We start from the raw sequence: 24,188 nt of genomic DNA on the forward strand, positions 1-24,188 counted from the left end.
CCTATTTATCATGAAATGCTGAATAAACATTGTCCACCAACCAGACCAACGTAGTATGAATTATTAATCACTTTATTGCTGACTAAACGCTACAGGAATTAACTCATGAAGATCCAAACTAATAGATAGGATACATAAATAGTACTGTAGATTGAAGAATTAGAAAATATGAAGAAAAATGACGAAGACTTTAAACACTAGTGACGGTGAATGTGTTGCCATGGCAACATTGGTGGGTACAAGGTGACAGGAAGTGGTCTTATCAGCAGCTGACAGCGCCATGCAAACAGGAAATCAGTGAAATAGTTTCGGCATGTTCTTCACATCAATTACCCACAATGCACTGAAACGCACAGATGACTCTCCGCTGACGAGTCGAGTCTTGTGGACCACATAAACATCTGGACCTCATCAGCAAAACCACTCAAGTCCCGACAAGTCTTGCTTGGACCTGCTGAACCACCAGATAGAAGAAGAAGAAGAAGAAGAAGAAGGTGGAGGGGCGGGTTTTCTGCTGCTGACTGGAAGACTTTGAGAAGAAGAAGACAAGATGGTTCTGAGGAAGAAGAAGATGAAGTTGTTCTGTACTCTGGTCTTCATTGTGCTGCTGCCGTCCGTCTTCAGCCTGGCGTCATCTCATTCCGCTGAAGAATGTTCTGGCATGTCCATGCGTGAGTACATTCTACTTCCTGTTTCTTACGGGACTGTTAGTCTGTAGATTTAAATAAAGTTCACATCAGGGGACGAACCATGATTGTGGTCTTTGCAGGTCTAAAGACGGACACATGTTGTGGTCTTTGCAGGTCTATAGATGAACATATGCGGTGGTCTCTGCAGGTCTAGAGATGTAAACATGTTCAGGTCTGTGTATGTCTATGGACTCACAAATGCTCTGGTCTCAGAGTGCAGACTGACAAGTCCTGGTTTTCGCAGGTTTAAAGACCAACATATGTTCTGGTCTGTGCATGTTGATGCAATGACACATTTTTAGTGTCCATCTGTCCGACAGATGTGTTGGCCTTGGTTCTAGTGGTCTCTGCAGGTCTCAAGACTGACGTGTTCTGTGTCGTCAATGACAGATGTTTTGGTCTCTTTGGGTGTAACGACTGACACGTCTTGGTTCTAGTGGTCTCTGCAGGTCTGAAGATCAACATGTGTTCTGTGTCGTCAATGACAGATGTTTTGGTCTCTCTGGGTCTGACAACTGACACATCTTGGTTCTAGTAGTCTCTGCAGGCCTCAAGACCGATGTGTTCTGTGTCGTCCATGACAGATGTTTTGGTCTCTTTGGGTCTAACGACTGACACGGCTTGGTTCTAGTGGTCTCTGCAGGTCTCAAGACTGATGTGTTCTGTGTCGTCAATGACAGATGTGTTGGTCTCTCAGAGTCTAACAACTGACACGTCTTGGTTCTAGTGGTCTCTGCAGGTCCGAAGATCAACATGTGTTCTGTGTCGTCAATGACAGATGTTTTGGTCTCTCTGGGTCCAACAACTGACACGTGTTGGTTCTTGTGGTCTCTGCAGATCTCAAGACTGGCAGGTGTTCTGTGTCGTCAATGACAGATGTTTTGGTCTCTTTGGGTCTAACGACTGACACGTCTTGGTTCTAGTAGTTTCTGCAGGTCTCAAGACCGACGTGTGTTCTGTGTTGTCAATTACAGATGTTTCGGTCTCTGCAGGTCTCAAGACTGACACGTCTTGGTTCTAGTGGTCTCTGCAGGTCTCAAGACCGACATGTGTTCTGTGTCATCAATGACAGATGTTTTGGTCTCTTTGGGTCTAACGACTGACACGTCATGGTTCTAGTGGTCTCTGCAGGTCTGAAGACCGACATGTGTTCTGGGTTGTCAATGACAGATGTTTCGGTCTCTCCAGGTCTCAAGACTGACACGTCTTGGTTCTAGTGGTCTCTGCAGGTCTCAAGACCGACATGTGTTCTGGGTTGTCAATGACAGATGTTTCGGTCTCTCCAGGTCTCAAGACTGACATGTCTTGGCTTTTGCAGATCGGAAGACTGACACATTGTGGTCTCTGCAGATCTAAAGACTGACACGTGTTCTGGTCTCTGCAAGTGTTGGCAGTGATGTATATTCTGGTCTGTGCAGGTCTAAAGACCAATACTTGTTCTGATCTCTGCAGGTTTGGGCAGTGACAAATGTTCTGGTCTGTGCAGGTCTAGGCAATATTGTGGTCTCTCTGACTATAAACACTGACACATGATTTGGTCTCTGTAGGTCTTCGAGCTTTCCGGCTAAAAGTGTTGTGCAACGTGACAACTCTAAAGGAGAAACAGCTGAAGGACATCCAGGCGCCGACCGCCGTCTTGTACTTGCCAGTTCTGTATCTCCTGGCCTTGGTGGTGGGCCTTCCATCCAACCTGCTGGCTCTTTGGATCCTGATCTTCAGAACCAAGCGGCTTCCATCCACTACGCTGCTCATCAACCTGACGGCCGTCGACTGCCTGCTTCTGCTGGCGCTGCCCTTCCGGATCATGTACCACTACCGGGGGAACCACTGGGAACTGGGAGAGCCATTCTGCCGTGTCATCATGGCGATGTTCTACGGGAGCATGTACGGGTCGGTGCTGTGTCTGGCGCTGGTGGCTCTGGACCGCTACGTCGCTTTGGTTCACCCGTTTGGTGCCAAGAGTCTACGCAGTCAGCGAACGGCGGTGTACATGACGGTAGCCGTGTGGGTGGTACTGCTGGCGGCGATGTTGCCGCTGCTGATGTCGCAACAGACGTATGCGGTGGACCAGCTGTACATCACCACCTGCCATGATGTTCTCCCCCAAGACGAGCAAGAAAACTTCTTCCTGCCATACTTCAGCACTTTGTTCACGCTTTGCTTCCTGTTGCCCTTCCTCGTCATTCTCTTCTGCCATTGCAGCATCCTGCGCACCCTGCTGGCCGAAGGCAAGCGCTACGCCCACGCCATCTGGGTGACACTTTTGGTGCTGCTGGTCTTCATCGTCTGTTTGCTGCCTAGCAACATCCTGCTCCTGCTCACCTACGCCGACAGCTCGCTGGACGGGAACGGCGGTGACCTCTACATGCCGTACATGCTTAGCTTAGCTGTTAGCACCTTCAGCAGCTGCATCAACCCCTTCATCTTCTACTATGTGTCGGCCGACTTCAGGGGCAAAGCCAAGAGTGCTCTCTGCTGCCACGGCAACCCTCGCCCACCGACCCATCTCCAGAACAAAGTGTCCTGCTCCTCGTCGTCATCGGGCCCGAGGTCAAAAGTCACACTGCTGTCCATCTCCAGCCTGCGTTCGGTGCCCGCGACGACACAGCCTCTTTCTATCACAAACGCGGTTTAGGGTTGCATGTGAACAACCGCACACGATGGCGTCCCCCAGGAGTGTGTTCTCTCCCCACATGAATGTTGACGCTGAAGGTGCAGCAAAAAGCGGACCGCATAACAATTAAAACAGCCTGAAATGATGGATGGAAAACAAAAACAACAACAGCTGAAGTCCTTCTCAGCAGAGGTCATAGGAGCTGCTGGTCCAGTTCTACACAGTTCTAAATAGAACCTCTATCAGATCTGCCAGACCATAAAGAACACAAACACCAGAACATGAGGAAAAATGTACATCAAATGACACAAGTTTTTTTTTTACATTAATTTTACATACTCTTGTTTGCATTATTTTGTGTTATTTGTATGAATGAATGCAGTCATAAAATCCAAAAGTCCAAAATGCAGTCGTCTTAGCATATCTACATGGATTTGTTTACAAAAAGAAAAATTATTCAAAAAGTACTTCAGTACAACATACAGCAGGGCTAAACTGAGACGTTTGGTGTGGTACCGCTCCAAGATGGCGGCGTTATACTCGCGCTCCGTCATCAACATCTGCCTTGGTAGGCTACTTCCGGCTCTACTATTCCTCCCGCTCGTTAGGTGTCGCTGCAGTACAATTACGTCCATTAAACAAGGGCAGCACGCCGCAGTCCATGCGTGAAGCGGTTTGAAATGTTGTCCTGTTTGAAAGACAAAGTGGGAACGGTTCTCTTACCGGGAGATGAGTTCTCGTTCGATACCGGCGACACCATTTCGCTGACGGGGCCAGTGAAGGCGGAAAAGGTTGTGTGCGGTCCTGGTTTGAGGCGCAGCGGAGACCGGTTGCTGGTGAGCAAGAGCGGAGTCCTGCGGCACAAACAGCCCAACATGTTCTGGATGGACTCCCAGCAGAAGAGGGTGAGTTTGAACCCAATTGACCCGACTAACAACCACATGTCTGACTGAGTTGAAACATGTTAGCATTAGCTAACAAATATATTGAACGAGTGTTTGTTGGTATCATACGCAATGCATGCTGGTAACTTGAGTGTCTCTCGTGCTCCCAGTACGTTCCCGCCAAAGCAGAGACTGTAATCGGCATCGTGACGGCTAAGTCGGGTGACGTTTTCAAGATAGACGTGGGAGGAAGTGAGCAGGCATCTTTGTCCTACTTGGCGTTTGAGGGCGCCACTAAGAGGAACCGCCCCAATGTCCAGGTGAGTCCCTGAAGGCAGACACCCCCTCCCCGACATATACACCTGTATGACCCCGCCCCTATGTATGCTCCAGGTGGGCGACCTCGTGTTTGGACAATTCATTGTAGCCAATAAGGACATGGAGGCGGAGCTGGTGTGCGTGGACAGTTCAGGACGAGCCAATGGGATGGGAGTTTTTGGTGGAGGCGGTCTTCTCTTCAGGGTGTCGCTGGGTCTAGTCAGGAGGTTGCTGGCCCCCCGCAGTGAACTCAGAGAGGAGCTGGAGCAGCTCTTTCCCTGCGAGATGGTCGTCGGCATGAATGGTCGTTTGTGGGTGAAGTCGTCGAGTATTCAGCGGACACTTATCATCGCCAACCTGCTGGAGAGCTGCGAGAACATGACGCCGCCGCAGAGACGCCAGCTTTTCAGGAGGGTGGCGCAGGGGGCCTTCTAGAGTCGCTTGTCGCACCACAGAAAGACTTTAGTCACATGGGTGGCATGTAAGGCCCGCCCCTTCACATTAAAGGGTGGGATTAATACCGATTAATTAGCTGCTAAGGCGCTAAAGCATCATGTCAGCCATGATTAAACAATTGATCATTCAAATGTTCACGAATATTCATTAAACATTTATTTTCAAATACTTTAAAGAAAAATATACCTTTTTGTCTTTCTGTGATTTCTCTACAGTAGTTAGTGCGTAAGCGTGCAGCAGCGGGGGACACAAAGCATTTTGGGGGAACACCTGAAGTAACCACACCACAACGTGACAACTGCCAATTGGAGTGCGTGTTTACATTCAGAGACACGCCCACGTATGAGCAGGAGCGGTGGGCCTTATCGGCCAGCCGTCTTGTTGATAAATCACAGTGTGCACTGGAGTGGCGGCGTGGCTGGTCACATGATGTGCTTCTGGATGCCGGGTGTGAACTCCTTGGCATTGGGATTGAGGCTGCTGCTGGTCTGCACGCACACACAAGACGGCCATTCATCTACTTTTTTTCCAAATTTGGCACTTATACCCTCGAATGTAGCCTCACCGCCAAGAGCGGGTGATGTTCCTGCCACTGGTTGCCAGGGGGAAGATCTCTGGATGGGACAAACCACTCCCACTCCTCCTCGTCCAGCATCTCCTGGAAACATCTCTCTATGAAGTCCTCCTCCCACAGCTCCTCCTCTACCTGCCAGGAGCAAAGAACCCATGAAGACGTGTGGCGCCGTGACGTCATACCCGACAGGTGTCACTCACCTGTCTGTTGAACTCTTCTTCGTGCTCCATCCACATGTACTCCGCGAAGGGGTTCTCCTGAAGGCTGCTCAGCGTGACGTCATTGCTGAGGGTCATGTTCGAGGTGGCGTGGCTCAATCTCGGGTCTTTCATGTCACCTAGCAGAGGAAAAGTTATTAGCCACAAAACCCACCAAACAGACGAGTGTGACGTGTGTAAATACGTGTGAGATGTCAAATAGAATGCTGTTTACCTCACTAACGACTTGTTTCTGTAGGAAAAACAACCCGTCAACTCGAGCTTTCCTTGGACTGTAATGGCCGCCAGGCTACTGTTTGTTTACTTGGTGACGTCACGTAGAGCTCGCTTATGATTGGCTAAATCACAATGTTGCCTTCATAGACCAACCGTCCATTGAAAACAATGGTGGAGGAGCGTCGGACAGAAGAGAACTTGCTCATCTCGAGAGTTTTTGGTGAAGTAATAGATGGATTTTGACGCATAAATGAACACTATTTTTTCAATATTACCAGATGGCTTAAACGGTGATGAATATTGTGTAGTAAAAGTCACACACTGCTTGTGGTCCATTGTAAACAACAGTCAGACTTTCATTTACTTGATATTTTTTCATTTGTATTTATTTGCCGTTGCTACTTTACGTCAAACAACGTCGCAGGTGTTTGTTTACATTATTAATAATAAAAAATAACGTTCTGTCAAGAGTGTACGTCATTATTTCCATAAATTGCAGTCGTTCTATGTCCGGCTCGGGACTTGTGGGCCTTTGTGACGTCACTGGCAACGAGTTCTCGCGAGATTTCAGCCTAGAATGCCAATGCATTCTTTCGAAGCTTCATTTGGTCAAGTTGCTAGGTAAGAATGTCTAATTATGGACTCGTCTCCTTAGTCACCAAACAGTCTACTATCATGTAATTTAATAACGTTAAGTACAACATATTGGACATTTAATGGAACTAACCATCCTCATTAACTCGTGGTTAACAGGCGTTTCAAACTGGCTAAGGCTAACGTTAGCATTGGTGAGCTCATGCTCAGCACTAAATACAAAAAATGCACTATAAATACATATATGTACTATATGCACACCGCAGTGAATAGTAGAAAAGGAAATTAAACACCATAGTGCTACTTACTACCTGTTAGCCTTGTTGCTTATTAGCAGAGCTACGTTGTAACCTAGCTACTTTGTTAGCCTACATCTACTTAGCTTAGTTATTGTCCCTGATCCTATCTATAGTGATCAATCCCGTTGTTGGATCAGTTGTTTTCCTTGCAAGTTATTGATGGGAGATGTTCTTTCATAATTCATTCTCTGATTCTTTGATCTCCTTTCTACATCAAGTTTCCTTTTTTGTCCACAAGGGGATATTATCTCTTCCTCTTCGCCTCAGCTCCAGTCTGACTTTTGGGCCTGCTTCTTTAGCTAACTGTCGCTCAGTAGCTTCCATGGCTGTGTGCGTGCACGTCAAAGTGTTGGTGGTCTTTGTGGACACGAAGACCACAATGTCTACTTGTCCTTAACTGTTTTTCAGGACCGCACTTCCCTCTTTGCTCCAGACTTCAACTTGATAGGATCCTTCCCACCGGACACATCTTGAACTTTTCTCATCCTCTTGCCTCCCAGAACATTTTGACCCTCGCAAGCATCTACGCCTTGTGACGCCATGTCTCAGAGGTCGCAGATGGACGGCAGTCAACAAGGTTTCGCCGTGGGTCGGGGGCTCCTTGCCGCTGCAGAGACTTTAAACTTCGGCATGAATCAGCTGGTGGGCGGGGCTTCAGGGGTGGGCGGTGGCATGGAGGGCCAGGAGAGCAGCTCCCGCATGTCCCGCGGTGGTGGCGGCGGCGGCGGCAATCTTGGCAGCACCATGAAGCTTTTTGCCAGCTTGGGGCTGTCGCCCTCGGATCTGGATGCTCTGGCTCAGATTCCAGAGGAGGACATCAGTGTGGAGACTCTGCCGCAAATCATCATGCAGCTCAAGAACCGTAAGGGGGACACGGGTCGGGGGGCAGCATCCTCCATGTCGTCAGATAAGTCCTACAGAGGTGGCGGTTGGGACAATGTGGGCAGGATGGGCGGGACTTCTTTAGGGCAAGGTTCTGGCCCGTCAGACTTTGGCTTCACTTCCCAGCAGGAGGTCTCCCTCAACCGTGGGCTGGGCCTGAATTATGGAGGCGGGAACAGAGGGAGGTTCCCTTCTGAGCCTTCACGCCACGACTCCTACGGCAGCCTGCAGGGGGCGTCTCTGTCCGAGCCTGGCTTTTTGCAGAGGAGGAAGGGCTCCCCGTCACAAGGAAAAGTCCAAGACTTCTTGGGAGTCCTGCCCTCCATGTTTCCCCACGTGTGCTCACTTTGCGACTTTGATGTGCATTCCACCATGGTGAGTACCGCCACGCCGTTCGCCGCAGTCACACGGGACCTCAGTCGCTTCTCCATCCTGTTTTGTCCTCTTCCTGTCATGACTTTTTGTCCTTGCACACTTAATGCTAAAGCACACTTTATAAACACAACTGCTACACACAGCCGGGAACACGCGGTTGCCACGGCAAAGTGAGCGCTTGTGCTGATTGTGTGCGTGTGCGTGCAGGAGTGGAACCAACACACAAATGGCTTGCGACATGCCGAGAACAGACGAGTGCTGCTCAACATGTGAGTGTCTCACACACACACACACACACACACACACACACACAGACACAGACGTGCACACACTTTTTGTATTGACCACCCTGTGACTCTGCAGGTATCCAGAGTGGGACCCCAGTGTGGCTTCTGGCAGAAGGTAACACCTCCACACACATCACTCAACATCTTCAAGGATCATCATCATGTTCTCTGTTCTCCAACAGCTTCATGGAGTCCACTAACATGTCTGCGGGACTGCTTGGACCACCCCCCTCGGGGCCTGGGCCGGCAGCAGGGATGATGTCCAATTGGGGTGAGACACAAATCTTTCCATGGTCAAGAAGAATGTCTGGCATAATATACTGACTGTGTGTGTGTCAGGCTCAGGTATGGGTCCTGGCCTGTCGGGGAAGAACCAGTCAGGACAAAACATGGTCAGTGTGGGAGAACATGAAGAGTTTCATGAGGCGGATGTGATTTTGGTGATGGAAGATGTGAGATGTTTCCACAGTTGAGGAGCAGAGTGGTGGTGGTGAAATACGACAGGAAGCCCCTCAGCAATAAGACGTTATTCGCCTTCACTGAACCTTTCGGGCGTCTGCGGGAGCACCTGATCCTCAAGAATAAGGTAGACTCGACCACCACTCGGCACTATAGTAGTCTAGAACATCTAGGTTACTGGATGAAGAAGTGGCTGAGTGATCAGATCCATGGTGTTTGTGTCCACAGGCCTTCTTGGAGATGGAGCGTCATGAAGAAGCGCAGGACATGGTCAACTACTACCAGCTGAAGCCGGCTATGCTCTACGGGAAGCCCGTCACCTTCTACCTATCTAGACGGCTGATGGTCATAGAGGTGACGCCACCACCACCACCAGGACACCACCACTGCCGCAAAGTTCTTGACACGCCTCTTTTGTGGTGCCCATAGAAAGACCAGCGCTCGTCCGACAGGCCGAGTGACAGGCTGTCCTGGGAGAGCAAAGGACGAGGCAGTAAGGTGGTGTTCTTCTCCAACCTGCCCAGAGAAGAAGATCAGAAGGAGGAACTACTGACCATCGCTGCTCGCTTTGGCGTGGTTGAGAAGCATCTCTTCTTGACCAACCAGGTGACACTTTGACACACACGTGGTCACTTCCTGCCCACATGAACTAATGCTGTTGTATCCTCCAGGCGTTCGTCCAGTTGGGAACGTCAGACGATGCAGAGATGATGGTCAAGTACTACACTGTCAACCCCCTCACCATCCAAGGTCGAGCCATCCGCATCAACATCTGCACCAAGTACAAGACCCTCAAGTCAGTCACAAAACCTGGTTGCCATAGTGACACCTCAACCTGAATTAAAGGACTCGGGTTCACATTTCTTCCTCTGTGATGCAGCATCAATCGCAGACAGGAAGGAGCTGCAGGGAACAGTCGGAGGGGCGGAGCCAACAGCAGCTACTCAGCATCCAGAAACACATCTACGTCGCCTTCCAGGAGCAGAGATGACGAGCACATAGCCAAGTCTTCTTCTGAGGATGAGGAGGACAAAGAAGGGGAGGAAGTGTCCGGAGTGGCGGAGGGGGACGAGAATACAAGCGAGGCAGGTACAGAGGGGGTGGAGCCAGAGGAAACCGAAGAGGGTGTTCAGGAGAAGGTGAGATATCCAACAGTAAAACTTGTCAGGCTTAACTGGACCAGTGTTCTCAAGGTGACATCATCCCAGGTTCCTGATGATGAAGACGGTGTCACGGGTGAGACTCCTGCCGATGTGGTCCGTGCTACTGTCAAGGCCGAGCAGGGGGAGGAGCCAGAGGAGCAGAAAGCAGAAGCGGGAAGTGCTGAAGAACACGAGCCTGAGCAGGTAGCTCCACCAAGGAGACATCTGACACGGTATTGTGAGGTCAACATCAAAGCTTAATGTGAGACTTTTCAGGACCGGAACTTCCTGGAGAACATGGAGGAGTTTGTGACGCTGGACGAACTCCCTGATAATGAGGAGGAGGAGGAGTTGGCTGAAAATGAAGGACATCATTCTGAAGACATAGGTAAGCCCATCACATGACTGATGAAGATGCTTGTGACTCACCTTTTGTCTTCTCTCTCCCTGCAGACACGTCCAGGAGAGGGGTATGTATCTGCACGAGCTCTGACCCTGCTCACATGGCCAGTCAATCAGTGTAACGGGGCCAACTTCCTGTACGATGGGACGTGACCTGTGACCATTTCCCTCCTGTCAGGGGCTGAGGGTGGTCAACGTCCTGGGATTCAGACGTGGATACAATTTCCTGGATGAGTTGCTGGGGCTGGCTAAACCTTTTGGGAAGTTGGTGAAGCACCTGGTCCTGGACCGGAGACCTGAAGTAGAGTGGACTATTGTGGACTCACCTGCTGCCAACATAATAAACAACGAGGTCTCTTTCCTTCCAGGCCTTCCTTCAGTTTGCCACAGAAAAAGAAGCACGGGCAATGGTCAAGTTTTACAACGGGAACGTTTCCGCGTCCGTATGCGGGCGCCCGGTGCGGGTCAACCTTTCCATGACCTACCCGACCATCCAGGTGAAGGTCACCTCGCTCGTGGATCGCACATGTGCTAAAAACACGCTGACGTCACTTCCTGTTCTTGCAGTGCGGCGTCAGCAGGGTGGTGTATGTGGGTCAGCTGCCCAACAGCAAATACTTAGACGAGGACGTCTTCAAACTGGCACACCCCTATGGCAAAGTCAGGAAGTACTTCCTGAACCGCATCAAGAGAGAGGTAAGGAGCGTTGTCATTGGTGAAATCTCACTGCAGACTTGACATGCTCAGGGTATCGAGCGACGCTTGTCTTTGTGTTAAGTGTTTCCTGGAGATGGAGAGGGCAGAGGACGCGTATGAAATGGCCGAAGCTTACAAAGCCAACCAACCAAAGTTAAATGGTAGACGACTGCTCGTCTATGTGAGCAGGAAGTACACGCAGCTCAAGTATGGGTGAGTGTTGAAAGTTGATAGATGTGTGCCTGCAGGCCCACGCTTTGCTTTGATAGCTACTTCCTGTTCAGTTGTGTCTCCGCATCAGTCAGGGGTTCTGGTCTGCTCACTGTTTGTGCAGACATCAGTGTCTCAGTGCTGTCAAGAGGGAGACGAGTAGCTCGCCTTCGAAATCAGCCAAACATCCAGAAGAGGAACCTCCAGCCAAGAAAATCAAGAAAGACAAACCCAAGGATGAAGAGGAGCAAATGAAACCTCAAGAAGATGAGGCGGTTAAGGATGAGCAAATGAAACCTCAAGAGGAGGTGGCGGACAAGGACGAGCAAATGAAACCTCAAGAGGAGGTGGCGGGCAAGGGGCAAGAGGAGGAAAAGAAACCTCAAGAGGAGGTGGTGGACAAGGAGGAAGAGGAGGAAAAGAAACCTCAAGAGGAGGTGGTGGACAAGGAGGAAGAGGAGGAAAAGAAACCTCAAGAGGAGGTGGCGGACAAAGAGGAAGAGGAAGAAAAGAAACCTGAAGAGGAGGTGGCGGACAAGGAGGAAGAGGAGCAAAAGACACCTCAAGAGGAGGAGCACATGAATCCTCAAGAGGAAGGGTCCGTCACGGAGGACGAGGAACATATGAAACCTCAAGATGCGGCGGTCGAGCAGAATGAGGAGCCCATGCCACCTCAGGATGACAAAGCGGTCTTAGCGGATGAGGCGCAAATCAAACTTCAGGAGGAAATGAAACCTCTGGTTGAAAAGACAGACATGGACACCACAGAGAACATTCCATGTCTTCTGAAGCAGGAAGTAAGTCCATTGTTCGTGTTCATCTGAGACTAGCGTTGACATGTTGATCTTGGTCACCTGACGTGTCACTGTGATGCAGCCGACAGAGGAGGAGGAGGAGCAGATCGCCATGGAGACATCAGCCAATCAGGACAAACAGATGTCATCTCTGCTGGCTGAAACCAAACAGAGCGCTGCATCTCTACCGCTGCCACCATTCGACCCTAATAGACCAATCGGTGAGCAAAACAGAAACAAAAGTCTTCCTTGTGGTCCTGGCGAAGGCGTCTAAATGTGTTTGTGTGCAGGGCTGGAACACATCAAGATGGGGTATTACTGCCGTGTCTGCCTGCTGTTTTACTCTAACGAGGACATGGCCAAGAAAACACACTGCAGCAGCCAGATGCACTACGACAAGCTGCAGGTGAGGCTCCGCTCACAACATGTCAACATGACAAAATTGGCCGAAATGTCACCTTGATGTTTGTTGTTCCAGAAACATTTGGAGAAGGAAAAAAGCAAGGCGGAGAAGAAGCGAGCAAAGAAGGCTGACGCGTGACTTCATTTTTTTTCCCCCCAACAAACTTTTGTGTTGATACTTTTTCATAATTTTTGTTTAGACGCAGACTGCTGATATTTACATTGCACATTAAAGGACAAGCAGGCGGACTCTGCTTCATCGCAACATACCTTGTTGTCCCCCTAGCAGTCACATGATCCAGTCACACTTCCTGTAGTTCAAATACCTCAGTTTGAAAGTGTCAGGATGCGCTCCACCTAAAAGACTAGAAAGTCAGTATGGTTCAGCCTTTGTGATTCTGTTCATTGTTTGAATGTTTTAGAATAAATGTTTTACACTCAAACTCGTCACAAAGCTTTATTGTGAAAGAGTTAGTGACATTAAAATGCAAAAAGTGGACAAAAGATTTCCTTCAGCTCACCATTTTCATCTTCTCCTGAAATAACAACAATGCTGATTACACTTATTTTCTTATTAGTTATCTTTTACCTGACTGCTGTAACTGTTTACCTGATACTTGTCATGGTGCTGGCGGCTGCTGCAGTGTTGCACTTTGGCCTCGTCTTCGTCAGCGTAGATGAGCTGACACAAGTTGCAAAAGTACCCGACCACCGGACGCACAAACTCGGTCCCTGCAATCAAGCGAAGCCTGAGATTAGTACCGTGGATCACCTCCGCCCCTCAATAGAGGCTGAGGGATGATTCACTTTGACCTTACCAACAGGCTGGAGGGGTGATGTGGTGGCACCACATCCATTGCCAGCTTCCTGCAAATACAATAGTGTCACCGTGGCAACTTGTTGACGTCCCCAAAAAAACAAAAACTACATACCTGATGTGACTTATCTGCCAAATCAGCTGCCTGTGCTTCAGAGGGCTTCTTTGAACTTTCACCTGACATTTGGCTTGTCTTTTTAGGCACCGAGTCGTCGTCATGGGGTGCTTTTATCGCCAACGTCTCACACAAGCCATCCAGACTTTCCTGCTTCCTGGAGTCCATTATTTCAGGCTGTTTGATGGCACTGATGTCCTCTGACGCCTTTGAGGAAACATCTCTCTCTGGCGTCTCTCCACATTTCTGTAGCGCATCTACAGTCTTTTTGGGCTCAATCTTCTGAGACTTTCCTCCCTCTGACTCGGTCTCCAGGGTCTTTCTAGAATCTGATACTTGGTCTTGACTCAAACTATTCTCCTGACCCTTCCTGCCAAATGACTGCTTTTGGGTCTTCTCTGATTCCGACTCTTTCTGCTGACTCTTCCTAGTCTTGGACTGACTCTCTGAAGTTTTTCTGGATGCAGATTGTTTCTCGTGTGCCTTTTTGATAGACTTTTCCCTTTCTTCCTCCGGAGATGATCTGGAGGACTTCTTCCTACTGTGTTGGGACTCTTTGTCTTTTGTCCTGGAGTCTTTGTGCTGGTCACTCCGCCTGCTACTTCCACTCTTGGGCTGGTCTGGGTTGGGAATCCTATTCCTACACACACACACGTACAGGATGTTAGCCCAGTGTCTTTGCTACAGAGAGACTCATGAGCCACTGGTGGCGCAAACCCTTGGGTTAGGCGTTGATATTTATTGGAGATCAGGACAACAGTTCGCGTCTTTTTGAAGAAGACGTTGAGTTCATTGGCGACTCTCACAGCCTCCGCAGTGCTGGACATCTCTATGAAACCCTGAAAGGCGTCACAAGTATTTATACACAAGTTTAACAAGGGTCAAATGGAGGCGGAACCCGTATAAGTCGAGTAGGAGCAAGTCTCAAGTCCAAGTCCAAGTTGGGTGAAGTCCAAAGTCATAGGCCTGACATTCCTGTTTAGTGTCTAAAATAAAATTCTATTTTAACAATTTATTATTAAATTAGACAAAGGCACGATGAATTGTTTGTTTTCAAATAAAGTACTACCAGTGGGACAAGATTTGGTCACAGAAAGAGTGCTGACGTAGCATTCTGGATTTAAGCAGTGCGCAAAAATGTAATCCACACATTCGATGTTTGTTTTTAAATCTGAAAATGTGGAGTATTTTAGTCAATAGACTAAAGTACAAATCCTGAGTCATTGACGACAAAGTCCAAGTTGAGTTGCACGTCTTGGATCATATTGTCACATGTAGTCTATACCGCTGATTTGTGCATATTTTTCAATTTAAAATCTTGTTTTTATATATTTAATAGGGATGGACTATTATAGTCCTGGATGATAGTGTCCAGATGTGGCCCTGATGTTTCACGCTGCTCAGCAATAATCAAAATAACAATACAACGCGTCGACAAAAGCTCCCCTTATTTTACATACAAATAACCTAGAATAATAACATTTTTATTGACTGGACGGTTTGGGACTGACTTAAGCGGGTTCTGCTGTAAAAAAGGTGACAATCATTTTTCATACCTTCCTTTGGGCGTGCAACAGGATGTAGTGCACCTGCCTCCCCAGTCCCTTGGACAAAGCGATGAAGTTTTTGGCGTTACAGTAGCGTGCCGGCAGGTTGTTGAAGAAGACCACTCGAGATACTTGCTGGAAGACCAGAAGAAGCAGCCAGTCGGTGACTTGTCTCGATACAAACCCCAGCAACAAACAGGAAGTAGATGCTCAGTACCTGCTGGTCGTCGTCTTGACCTGTGTTGTGATCATACGGTGCATTAAGGACTTTTTTTTTTTATTTTTTTTTTTACACAAATGTAAAATTTGAACTGTCCATACCATTGTGGTGGATGTGCTCCTGTCCCACTTCATCCACGGTGATGCAGTCTTCTAGACTCACTGGGATCTAGAAGAAACACACACAAAATGTCAGGTGTTTTCCCAGCAGTCATCTGCAGGAAGTAGGCGTCAAGCTTAACGGTCCCAACCTCGTCTTCTGGCTCTTTCTTGTTGGAATGTTGCTCTTCACCACACTTCCCACCATCAGCCTCACGGTCCTCATCCTCTTCCTCACCTGAAACCAAAACTGTCACCTTTATGGAACTAATACAATCATCTGCAGGTTGTTTTTTCCAAAAATATCTACCTTCAGGTCCTTCAGGTCCAGGCCAGTCGTCTTCCATGTCAGCTTCTTCCTCCTTTTCCATTTCTTCCTCAGCTTCCTCCAGTGTTTCCATGTCATCTGCCTCCAAGTCCTCTCCATCCTCACCGATCACCTCCATCCCTTCCCTGTCGCTCTCCTCTTCAGAGAAGCTGATGCAACGCATTGACATGTATAAGTTTGAAGTCGCCATCCTGCTTAATACGCTTATACACACTATTGATAGGCTTTTATTATGAAAAACAATTCCAGGAAGTGAGTCATGACAGCTTGGCATGATTTGATGCGTACGTCTGTCACGGATGTCAACTTCTACCGAAAAGCACAATAATAAGACCTGTGGTGGATCGGCTCGCACCAAGTGAATAAACATTACTCCAAAATAAAACAACTCAAAATGTACATAACCTACTCATCCAAGATGCTTTGGTCTTTGTGTCCATCTTCTGAGGGTTTTAGCAGAGCTGCCGCAGAAGCAGAACTGGACTCTGTGGACCAGGACAAAAGATCTTCATGCAAGACCAACGGGACTTGGTTCACCATAAGCCACCCTGCAGAGACTGGTTCTTTTGAATAGAACTAGTCTCGTTCCTCGGTCGCGTTTCTCACCAGCTGTCGCAGGTTTCTCTTCTTCAGTCATCTTAGAAATGGAACTGCTGGATCTGTCTTGGGACTGGGACTTAGCCTTTCGCTCCCTAGACTTGGACCGGGCTCTCCTCTCACGGGACTTGGACCTATGATCTTCTTTCCTCCTCTTTCTGGACTCACTGGACAGGCTGTCTTCATGTCTGCTCCTCGTCCTCTTGGTTGATTCTTCTTGGTAGCGTTCAGCAGATGAAACCTTCCTGGGGTGGGGACAGGGTGGGGGATCAGTCTGCTGGGACAAAGTTGGACTGTGACGTCGCACTCACATGAGACTTGAGTATTCTGCGGAGAAGGAAACTTTGAGGACTTTGCCGTTGATCTTCAGGGTGTTGGTGGAATAATAATCTCTCAACTTCTGAGCATCCTTAAGAAATGTCATCTCAATAAACGCCTGAAAAGATGGAAGATGCGGTGAAGGTGGAGCAAGGGCTTTTTGGCGGCGCTGCGTCGTGACATTGCGCTCACCCCGGATGGCAGGAAGAGCGTGTAGAAAGGCTGGCCGAAGCGTTGGACGACACTGAGGAGGTCTGACCTGTCGTCGTCTCCTTCTGGCGACGGCGTGAAGTGGAGCACGCGATACCTCTGATCAAACAACAAAGAACCTGAGGAGAAGCCTTGCCGGGCCTTGACAGACTTGGTGTGGTTGGCCGACAACACGCACCTTCATAAAGTTGAAGGAGTTGGAGATGCTGACGTCAATTTGCTGTCCGTTCACATTAAAAGGGCTTTGGCTGTGAGACTTCACAAACTCCTTTGCCTGGTCGGCAGAGCCCATCTCCAAAAACGCCTATTGGGAAAAGTCAGCAGCAGAGGTTTGATACTCAACTTCCTGTTCCATCACTGCCCGTGTTGATGCTGAACTTAAGCCACAAAAATTGAAGATTGTAGATTGTCTGTCGTCTGTAAAAGTTGAGTCGTGGCAGACAATCTACAATTCCACGCTTGCCGTGTACGCACTAGCGAGCCAAACACAAGGATGTTGGTGATCTTGCCGAAGGGTTCTGCAAGTTTCCTGAGGTATGACTCGTCCACGGACTGAGGGGGAAACTTGACGCACACCACATTGCTTCTTCTGGCCGCCTGGAAGCGGAAGCGGCGGATTAATCAGACGCAGGTTTACTCCAGGGTGACATGGACGTAAATTTCTTGGCTGCGCCTTACCTTCTTCGCCACAGTCTTGACGGGACGCAACCCTGGCGGACACAAGGGGTGTCATTCAAATACTGGAACACCATGAGCATGTGGTAAAACTGACTTACTGTTGCTGTCTTCTCTCTTCCTCTCTGATTGGCTGCCAGAACTTTAAAAACAAAGCCAGGGTTAATAACTGCACTCATTGGAATGGAAAGGAGCTGCATTTGCTGATAGTATCTATTAGGTAGCTAGGTAGCTCAGACCATCGAATTGATCCCAACTGGATTGTTCAGGATGTCTTGGAAGACGTTTCGCCACTCATCTAGTCTGAGAACTTTGTCCAGACAGTGATGGTTTTGTTCTCAAGTGGTGTCAAATGGATTGGCACCTCTACCCGCCAACGATGGTGGTTTGGGTGCCATTCAAATGTCATGATGGTTCATGGACCCACCATAAAACCAAGATGGCTGTTTCTTGATTTTTTCTTGGGGGGGGCGAAATGACAACCTGAACAGTCTAATTGCGATGGATTCAATGCCCTGAGAATACAGTGACGTGGATGAATGGGAATATTCTCAGGTATATGCTGAACTAACCTGCTGAATGTCTCCAGGCGGCAGTCCCACAACGGAAAGCTGCGGAGGAAAAACAACAGCGTCGGTCATGAAGCTAGTCAAGCCGAAGCACCAAAAAGAGCGATGGTAAACTCACCGCTGCAGTAGTCGGAGTTGTCTATCTGCATGGTGGGGGTTGTTGATGTGTTTGTTCCAGTTCTGAAAAACACAACAGTCACATGACTTGTGCGTCCTCGGACACATGCACTCACCACAAGCTGCAGCTTCTCAGACAAGCACTTTTCCAGCATCCCCTACTGGGCGCCAAAGAGGGCATCCATCAGAGTGAAGGGGGGTACTAACCTTCTCTGAGAGTACAGTGACATTACACAGAGAACACGAATACGGGTAGGTCCCGGGAGCTGTGCCATGGAAGTCTTGTGCTTCTCTTTTGCAGGGCATGGCGCCACCGGTGGGCTCATTGGAAGAGGTGTCGGGAAGATCTTCCCACCCAGTTCTCAGTTGGCGCTCCATGGGAGGCACAAAGAACATGTTAGCCGGGCCAGGCAGGGAGAAAAGGGAGGGAATGTTTTTTGCTGGTCTTCCTGGTTGGGCGTCTTGCCCGGAATGGGCAAGCCTGCTGTCCACATCGTAGTAGGTTGACGATGACGAAGGGGGGTCCCTCTGGGAGACAGAACCATGTCTTCTGGGATTCCTCCAGCGATCTTGCCAGTCTCTCCGGTTTGCCAAGCTTGGCAAGTGAGACAAAGAAGCAGGAGGAGGCTGGAGCGGACTTCTGTTGGATTTAATCTGATGGAGGAGTTGTGGCAGCGACTCCAGAGTCAAGGCGTCTTCAGGAAGCTCAGCAAGGAGCGACAAGTCATCGGGTTCCAGACCGCAGCTGCTCAGGAGGCTGTGAGCGCTGACCGTTGGCGAGCTTCGGGATGAGGAAGACAAACGGTAGGAGGAGGAGGATAAGGGCAACTGTCCGGACTCTGAGTGGGACCTATACAAATCGTGGTCTGGTGAGGGGCGATGGCGGTCTGAAAAACTGGTGGATCCCAGAGAAGACCAGAGGTCGGCGTCAGACAGAGATGATCGGTGGCGCTGGTTGCGAGACATGGCAGGAAGCGGACGTGGACACTGCAGACAGAAGTGCCAGGGAAGAAGACTGAGGTGAAAACATGACAGGAATCAGTGGGGCAGGTGTTGGGGGGGTCTTGGCAGGAGGGGAAGGCCCGAGCAACAGTGTGGACCACTGCCAAACCTGGAGAAATGCTGGTGCGGTTTCTTGTGTCATCAACGAGAAAAAAAAACAAAACTCTGAGGACGCCGCTCCTTCAACGCAGCCATCTCCTCGTCGGACCAGAGAAGGAACTTACTGTGACGTAGGAAGGAGTCAGGCTGCTCAATATAATCAGACATAGCCATGACATGGAGAAGTTCATTTGAGCAAGCAGATACCATGATGAACATACAAATCTCTCCCTGACTGACCTGTGTCAATCAAGTCAATCAAGCTGGAAATTGTATCTATGTATGGTTTATATGACTTTATCCCCTTACATAAAACAAAGTAAGAACGATTGACGCAGTGTTTTTTAACAAACTACCAAGTATTTATTTATCGTGCTGTGTGTTTAGTTTGTGAAAAACTGTTGACTCCTGTCGGCCACCGTACTAAAGCTTTTATGTTTGACCAAGTGTGGAAAAAGGCTAAGAAAGTCAGTAAAACAAAGATTAGCAAAACCAATTTAACACCCGTTTATAATGAACATTCACACAGAATGATACGCAACATAGAAACATGCATTAATTACTGCACATGTAAGCGATAAATAGTCACTTACTAACATGACATTGTGTCTGCCTGTGTTGTTTTTTTTTGTGTGTTAACCAAACCAAACATGTTTGAGACTTAGCTAGCATCATTAGCTTAACACACTAACATTGTGTTAGCATTAGCATTAGTGATTAAATTAAACATACCTGAACAATAAAGACTGCCCGGTGGGTGTGAAACCGCTTAAGACGTTAAAGCGCCATTAAAGTGACATTTATTCAACGATAAGGTGAAAGAATGTCGCGCAACAAAGCTGGTGACGTTTCGGTTGTCTTTTTTTCTTGCGGAACGACGTCAGGTCACACAGCGCCCCCCAGTGGTGGGGAGGATAATGCGACCGGAGTCCTGTATACTGTACCTCTATGTATAGTATAATACAGTACATAGGAGCTGGCATAGCAAACACTCAACACATTATCAAATTAAAATAATTGTAAAATAATAAAACATGTGTAAATAAAACCATAAACTAAATATTTACTTATACTACATATTACTGATACTAACACGAATCTGCATTTGGCCACCAGGTGTCGCTCAAAGACTTTTATGCAGGGGCCAAAGCTCTGCATCCGGTGATAAAGCTTTTAAAGTCCTACAATCACACCTGAGTTATGTTAAATACTTTATATAATTGTCAATATTATTAGGAATTGCATACTTGAATTGTTTTATATTACTCATCAGAAACACCAAACAAACTAAAGTCACACTCATGAACGTCATCAACATGCAGCATGTTTGATTCCAATGCACGCGCACACACTTCCTTCATAGGCCGCTGCTATCATTTATATCATATTTGTAATTGATGCTGAAGTTGATGCATCACATGACTTCAAAGGTAACGCTCCATTGCAAAAGTTCCCGCTGGACACGAGCATGATAGCGATGCTGAGTCACGCTTAAGTGATGCAGAATGATTCAGATTCAGCGTCAGAATGGCCTTTGATGATACTGAGAAATGGGGAGTGATGCTGAATGATGCTGAGAAATGCAGAGTTACTGAGAAATATTGTATGATGCTGAATGATGCTGACATTGTCGAGTTGTGCTGTGTGATGTCGAAGAACACTGAGCGATACTGAATGATGATGATGAAAATAACAAGTGATGCTGAGTGATGCTATGAAGTGCTGTGTGATGCTGAGAAATTCCAAGAGACGCTGAATGATGCTGAGAAAATCTGATTAATACAGAGAAATGTTGGGTGATGCTGAGAAATGCTGAGAGAAATACTAAGAGATACTGAATGATGCTGAGTGATGCTGGATGCGGCTGAATGATGCCAACTGATGCTGGATGATACTGAGTGACGCTGGATGATGCTGAGTACTGCAGAGAAATACTGAGTGATATTGAATGATGCTAAGTGATGCAGGATGATGCTGGAAGACGCTAAGAAACATTGAGAGATGCTAATGATGCTTAGTGATGCCGGATGTGGCTGACTGTTGGTAACTGATGCTGGATGGTGCTGAGTGATGCTGAACGATGCTGAGTAATGAGCGATACTGGAAGATGCTAAGTGATGCAGGATGACGCTGGAGGATGCTGCGTAATGCTGTGCAATGGTGAATGATGCAGAGAAATGCTGAATGATGCTAACTGATGCTGGATGGTGCTGAGCGATGCTGGATGATGCCGAGTAATACTGAGTGATACTGGAAGATGGTAGGTGAGGCAGGGAATGATGCAGAGAAATGCCAAGAAATACTGAATGATGCTGAGAAATGCTGAATGATGCTAACTGATGCTGGATGGTGCTGAGTGATGCTGGATGATGCTGAGTAATACTGAGTGATACTGGAAGATGCTAAGTGATGCAGGGAATGATGCAGACAAATGCCAATAAATACTGAATGATGCTGAGAAATGCTGAATGATGCTAACTGATGCTGGATGGTGCTGAGCGATGCTGGATGGTGCTGAGTAATACTGGAAGATGCTAAGTGATGCAGGGAATGATGCAGTGAAATGCCAATAAATACTGAATGATGCTGAGAAATGCTGAATGATGCTAACTGATGCTGGATGGTGCTGAGCGATGCTGGATGGTGCTGAGTAATACTGGAAGATGCTAAGTGATGCAGGGAATGATGCAGAGAAATGCTGAGTAATACTGAGTGATGCTAAGAAATGCTGAATGATGCTAACTGATGCTGGATGGTGCTGAGTGATGCTGGATGGTGCTGAGTAATACTGAGTGATACTGAAAGATGCTAAGTGATGCAGGATGATGCTGAAAGATGCTGAGAAATGCTGAGTGATGCTGATAAACGCCGAATGAGGTTGATAAATGCGATGCTGAATGATGCCGAATTCTGTCGAATCATATGAAACGATGCTGAATAATGTAAATTTCTCATGCCCCCCCCCAAAGGAAGAGTAGTTGAGAAGCGACTGTCCCCACCATTGCTCCCTGCCCTTTCCATACACGGAACAGCGAGGTGGGAAAAAGGCACCTTAAAAAAGTGTAAAAGGGAGCTCATGGCCGCAATGGTGTGTGTGTGTGTGTGTGTGTGTGTGTGTGTAAAAGCGCTTGCCGCTAAGAATGATGGGAGTAAATCAAACATGGCCTTTGTGCAAAGTCGCTGTGAGAGCTGATGACTGGCATCTTGCCGGCCGACATGATTGTTGTTGTTGTTTTCCAAACTTTTATTCCAGGAAAGCGACTGAAGACGGCGTTCCTCAGGGCGCCACCTTTGCCTTCCTCACGCCTCACCTGACGCAACGTTGCACATTCATTATGGGATGGGGGTGGGGGTGCTTTCATGAATAGTTGATCCAACATGCAAACAGAGGTGGTCAGGAAGGTCATCAATATTCCATGACGGAGGAACTGTCCAGCTTCTTCTGCTTTTGCGGAACTTTGGATTTAGGGGGCGGAGCTGATTCTCTGCCGTGCTTCTCCTTCACGCCTTCATCAGCAAAGTCAGTGATGTCACTGTCACGCCACGCCCTCATCCTGTTTGCAGCGTGACACACACACGGCACCCGGGACGCTAGGACCGCCATTAGAGGACAAACCAACTTCGACCTCATTAAAAACTTGTTCAAACTCAGTCCATTGGGGGCCAGACCCCCCCCCCTGCTGGGAGCTGTCCTTCTCAATCAATGGCTCAGCGCACGTGTGACATTTTAAACATGAAGATAACATGTGTTGGCGTGACGGCACGCCGGGGGCGGGGTACCCCTGCAGGAGGCCTGTGTTCCTGTTCGCAGGAAGTTTGTTTGGCCCGTCCTTAATCAGATGACGTGTCCAAGTGGCCGTCCTCTGGGGATAATTAGCGTGCTGGTAGAAGAGGATATTTGGATGCGTTACCGTGGATACCAGACCTCGCCGTCTCAAACATTTTTTGACATTTGTTTCCCCTCCGAGAGCAGCGTCTTTAATAATAATCATGTGGATGCTTCTACATTATATATGGAAGTTCGTTACAGCACTTAAAGCTTTCTGCCTCATTTCCCTGCACTCCTCGTCTCGCTCGTCCTGGTCCTGGTCGTCGTCCGGGTCGTGCGGCGCAGTGGAAATACATGTGCATCAACATAAATGTTTCAGCACACTGTTTTGTCTCTGCTCGCGTTGTTTAGTAGAAGTCCAAAGTGAAGCTGCTGATTGAAATTCCACTGAAATATTCATTGTACACTTTTGTCACATTTTGTCATTTCAAGCTAAGACAAACTGCAAATATGATTTTTTAACTACAATAAATGATTCAACGCACGTTTATGTTGAATTTATGGATTTCTGCATCATCCCAACCCATTTAACAAATATGTCGCATTCGCACATGCTCTACTTCTGTAAACTGCCAATCATGATATGCATTTTTGTCATTTACAGGAAATTTAAAATGGATGAAAAACTTGGCAGAACAATAGATCTGACAAGTTATAGCAAATATTCATGTCATATAACCTCGTACTTCAGTATGAGGTACATTATTTAAAAAAAAACAAAAAAAAAAATCTGAAACTGTATTATGGAAAGCAGGAAGTGAACAAATGTAACAGTTAGTGATTGTAAAAATACCAGGTGGAGGGGTAGGATTTAATAAGCTTTGCTTCTTCCTACTCCTTTTGGACATGTGGAACTGTGAACTGATTATGGGATGCATTCAATTGTAATCTGATGCATGTTCAAATGAAATAAAACCTAACCCAAAAGGTCAGATGGAAACTGAAGCAATTTTTTTCAGAGGAAACAATGTCATCCATCCATCCATCCATCCACTCCGACTTTGTCCGGAATGACAGCTCACCTTATCTCTAAGTGAGAGAGCCCAGCCACCCTATGGATAAAAGCCATTTTGGGCCGCTTGTACCCACCATCTTGTCCTTTCAGTCACCACCCAAAGCTCATGACCGTAATCCAA

General features: G+C 47.9%; 5 protein-coding genes across 8 annotated transcripts; 3 read left to right on the top strand and 2 right to left on the bottom strand.

Annotated features, from left to right (window-relative positions):
• Nucleotides 1-328: 328 nt before the first annotated feature.
• Nucleotides 329-3,437, top strand: LOC131115783 (proteinase-activated receptor 4). The gene is made up of 2 exons (XM_058064424.2): nucleotides 329-671; nucleotides 2,237-3,437. The coding sequence occupies exons 1-2, from the start codon at nucleotides 551-553 to the stop codon at nucleotides 3,322-3,324; spliced, it is 1,209 nt and encodes a 402-aa protein (XP_057920407.2). The 5' UTR covers nucleotides 329-550; the 3' UTR covers nucleotides 3,325-3,437.
• A 337-nt stretch (nucleotides 3,438-3,774) lies between these two features.
• Nucleotides 3,775-5,135, top strand: exosc3 (exosome component 3). The gene is made up of 3 exons (XM_058064425.2): nucleotides 3,775-4,208; nucleotides 4,358-4,507; nucleotides 4,581-5,135. Exons 1-3 carry the CDS (start codon nucleotides 3,984-3,986, stop codon nucleotides 4,938-4,940), a joined length of 735 nt encoding a protein of 244 aa, XP_057920408.2. The 5' UTR covers nucleotides 3,775-3,983; the 3' UTR covers nucleotides 4,941-5,135.
• Nucleotides 5,103-6,130, bottom strand: LOC131115851 (polyadenylate-binding protein-interacting protein 2-like). Its single transcript, XM_058064429.2, has 4 exons — nucleotides 5,968-6,130; nucleotides 5,736-5,872; nucleotides 5,527-5,667; nucleotides 5,103-5,449 (listed from the first exon to the last, which is right to left on the bottom strand). The coding sequence occupies exons 2-4, from the start codon at nucleotides 5,865-5,867 to the stop codon at nucleotides 5,384-5,386; spliced, it is 339 nt and encodes a 112-aa protein (XP_057920412.1). The 5' UTR covers nucleotides 5,868-5,872; nucleotides 5,968-6,130; the 3' UTR covers nucleotides 5,103-5,383.
• Nucleotides 6,131-6,481: 351 nt separating this feature from the next.
• On the top strand, nucleotides 6,482-12,668 carry matr3l1.2 (matrin 3-like 1.2). Of its 2 annotated transcripts, none has more exons than XM_058064407.2 (22): nucleotides 6,482-6,590; nucleotides 7,271-8,119; nucleotides 8,327-8,388; nucleotides 8,483-8,521; nucleotides 8,589-8,677; nucleotides 8,746-8,798; nucleotides 8,876-8,992; nucleotides 9,094-9,219; nucleotides 9,295-9,471; nucleotides 9,537-9,661; nucleotides 9,746-10,004; nucleotides 10,074-10,211; nucleotides 10,284-10,395; nucleotides 10,461-10,477; nucleotides 10,588-10,710; nucleotides 10,778-10,906; nucleotides 10,977-11,105; nucleotides 11,188-11,318; nucleotides 11,440-12,112; nucleotides 12,192-12,330; nucleotides 12,400-12,515; nucleotides 12,588-12,668. In XM_058064407.2, exons 2-22 carry the CDS (start codon nucleotides 7,403-7,405, stop codon nucleotides 12,648-12,650), a joined length of 3,534 nt encoding a protein of 1,177 aa, XP_057920390.2. In that variant the 5' UTR covers nucleotides 6,482-6,590; nucleotides 7,271-7,402; the 3' UTR covers nucleotides 12,651-12,668. The 2 variants fall into 2 exon arrangements, with proteins under 2 accessions (XP_057920390.2, XP_057920391.2); XM_058064408.2 differs by having other exon boundaries at nucleotides 6,498-6,590; nucleotides 7,363-8,119.
• A 268-nt stretch (nucleotides 12,669-12,936) lies between these two features.
• Nucleotides 12,937-20,108, bottom strand: matr3l1.1 (matrin 3-like 1.1). 3 transcript variants are annotated; one of them, XM_058064414.2, is made up of 22 exons: nucleotides 19,956-20,108; nucleotides 18,330-19,109; nucleotides 18,124-18,185; nucleotides 18,009-18,047; nucleotides 17,538-17,578; nucleotides 17,440-17,471; nucleotides 17,236-17,358; nucleotides 16,940-17,065; nucleotides 16,744-16,860; nucleotides 16,545-16,669; nucleotides 16,243-16,478; nucleotides 16,046-16,121; nucleotides 15,619-15,785; nucleotides 15,461-15,558; nucleotides 15,312-15,378; nucleotides 15,208-15,227; nucleotides 15,000-15,125; nucleotides 14,161-14,282; nucleotides 13,444-14,083; nucleotides 13,330-13,378; nucleotides 13,122-13,243; nucleotides 12,937-13,047 (listed from the first exon to the last, which is right to left on the bottom strand). In XM_058064414.2, the coding sequence occupies exons 2-22, from the start codon at nucleotides 19,086-19,088 to the stop codon at nucleotides 13,024-13,026; spliced, it is 3,171 nt and encodes a 1,056-aa protein (XP_057920397.2). In that variant the 5' UTR covers nucleotides 19,089-19,109; nucleotides 19,956-20,108; the 3' UTR covers nucleotides 12,937-13,023. The 3 variants fall into 3 exon arrangements, with proteins under 3 accessions (XP_057920397.2, XP_078644748.1, XP_078644749.1); XM_078788622.1 differs by having other exon boundaries at nucleotides 18,330-19,347; nucleotides 19,956-20,050; XM_078788623.1 differs by lacking the exon at nucleotides 19,956-20,108 and having other exon boundaries at nucleotides 15,461-15,546; nucleotides 18,330-19,572.
• Between the last annotated feature and the right edge of the window lie 4,080 nt (nucleotides 20,109-24,188).

This window comes from Doryrhamphus excisus, linkage group LG23 (genome assembly GCF_037039965.1).
Source record: "Doryrhamphus excisus strain RoL-2023G ecotype Guam linkage group LG23, RoL_Dexc_Guam_v1.1, whole genome shotgun sequence".
Lineage (NCBI taxonomy): Eukaryota > Metazoa > Chordata > Actinopteri > Syngnathiformes > Syngnathidae > Doryrhamphus > Doryrhamphus excisus.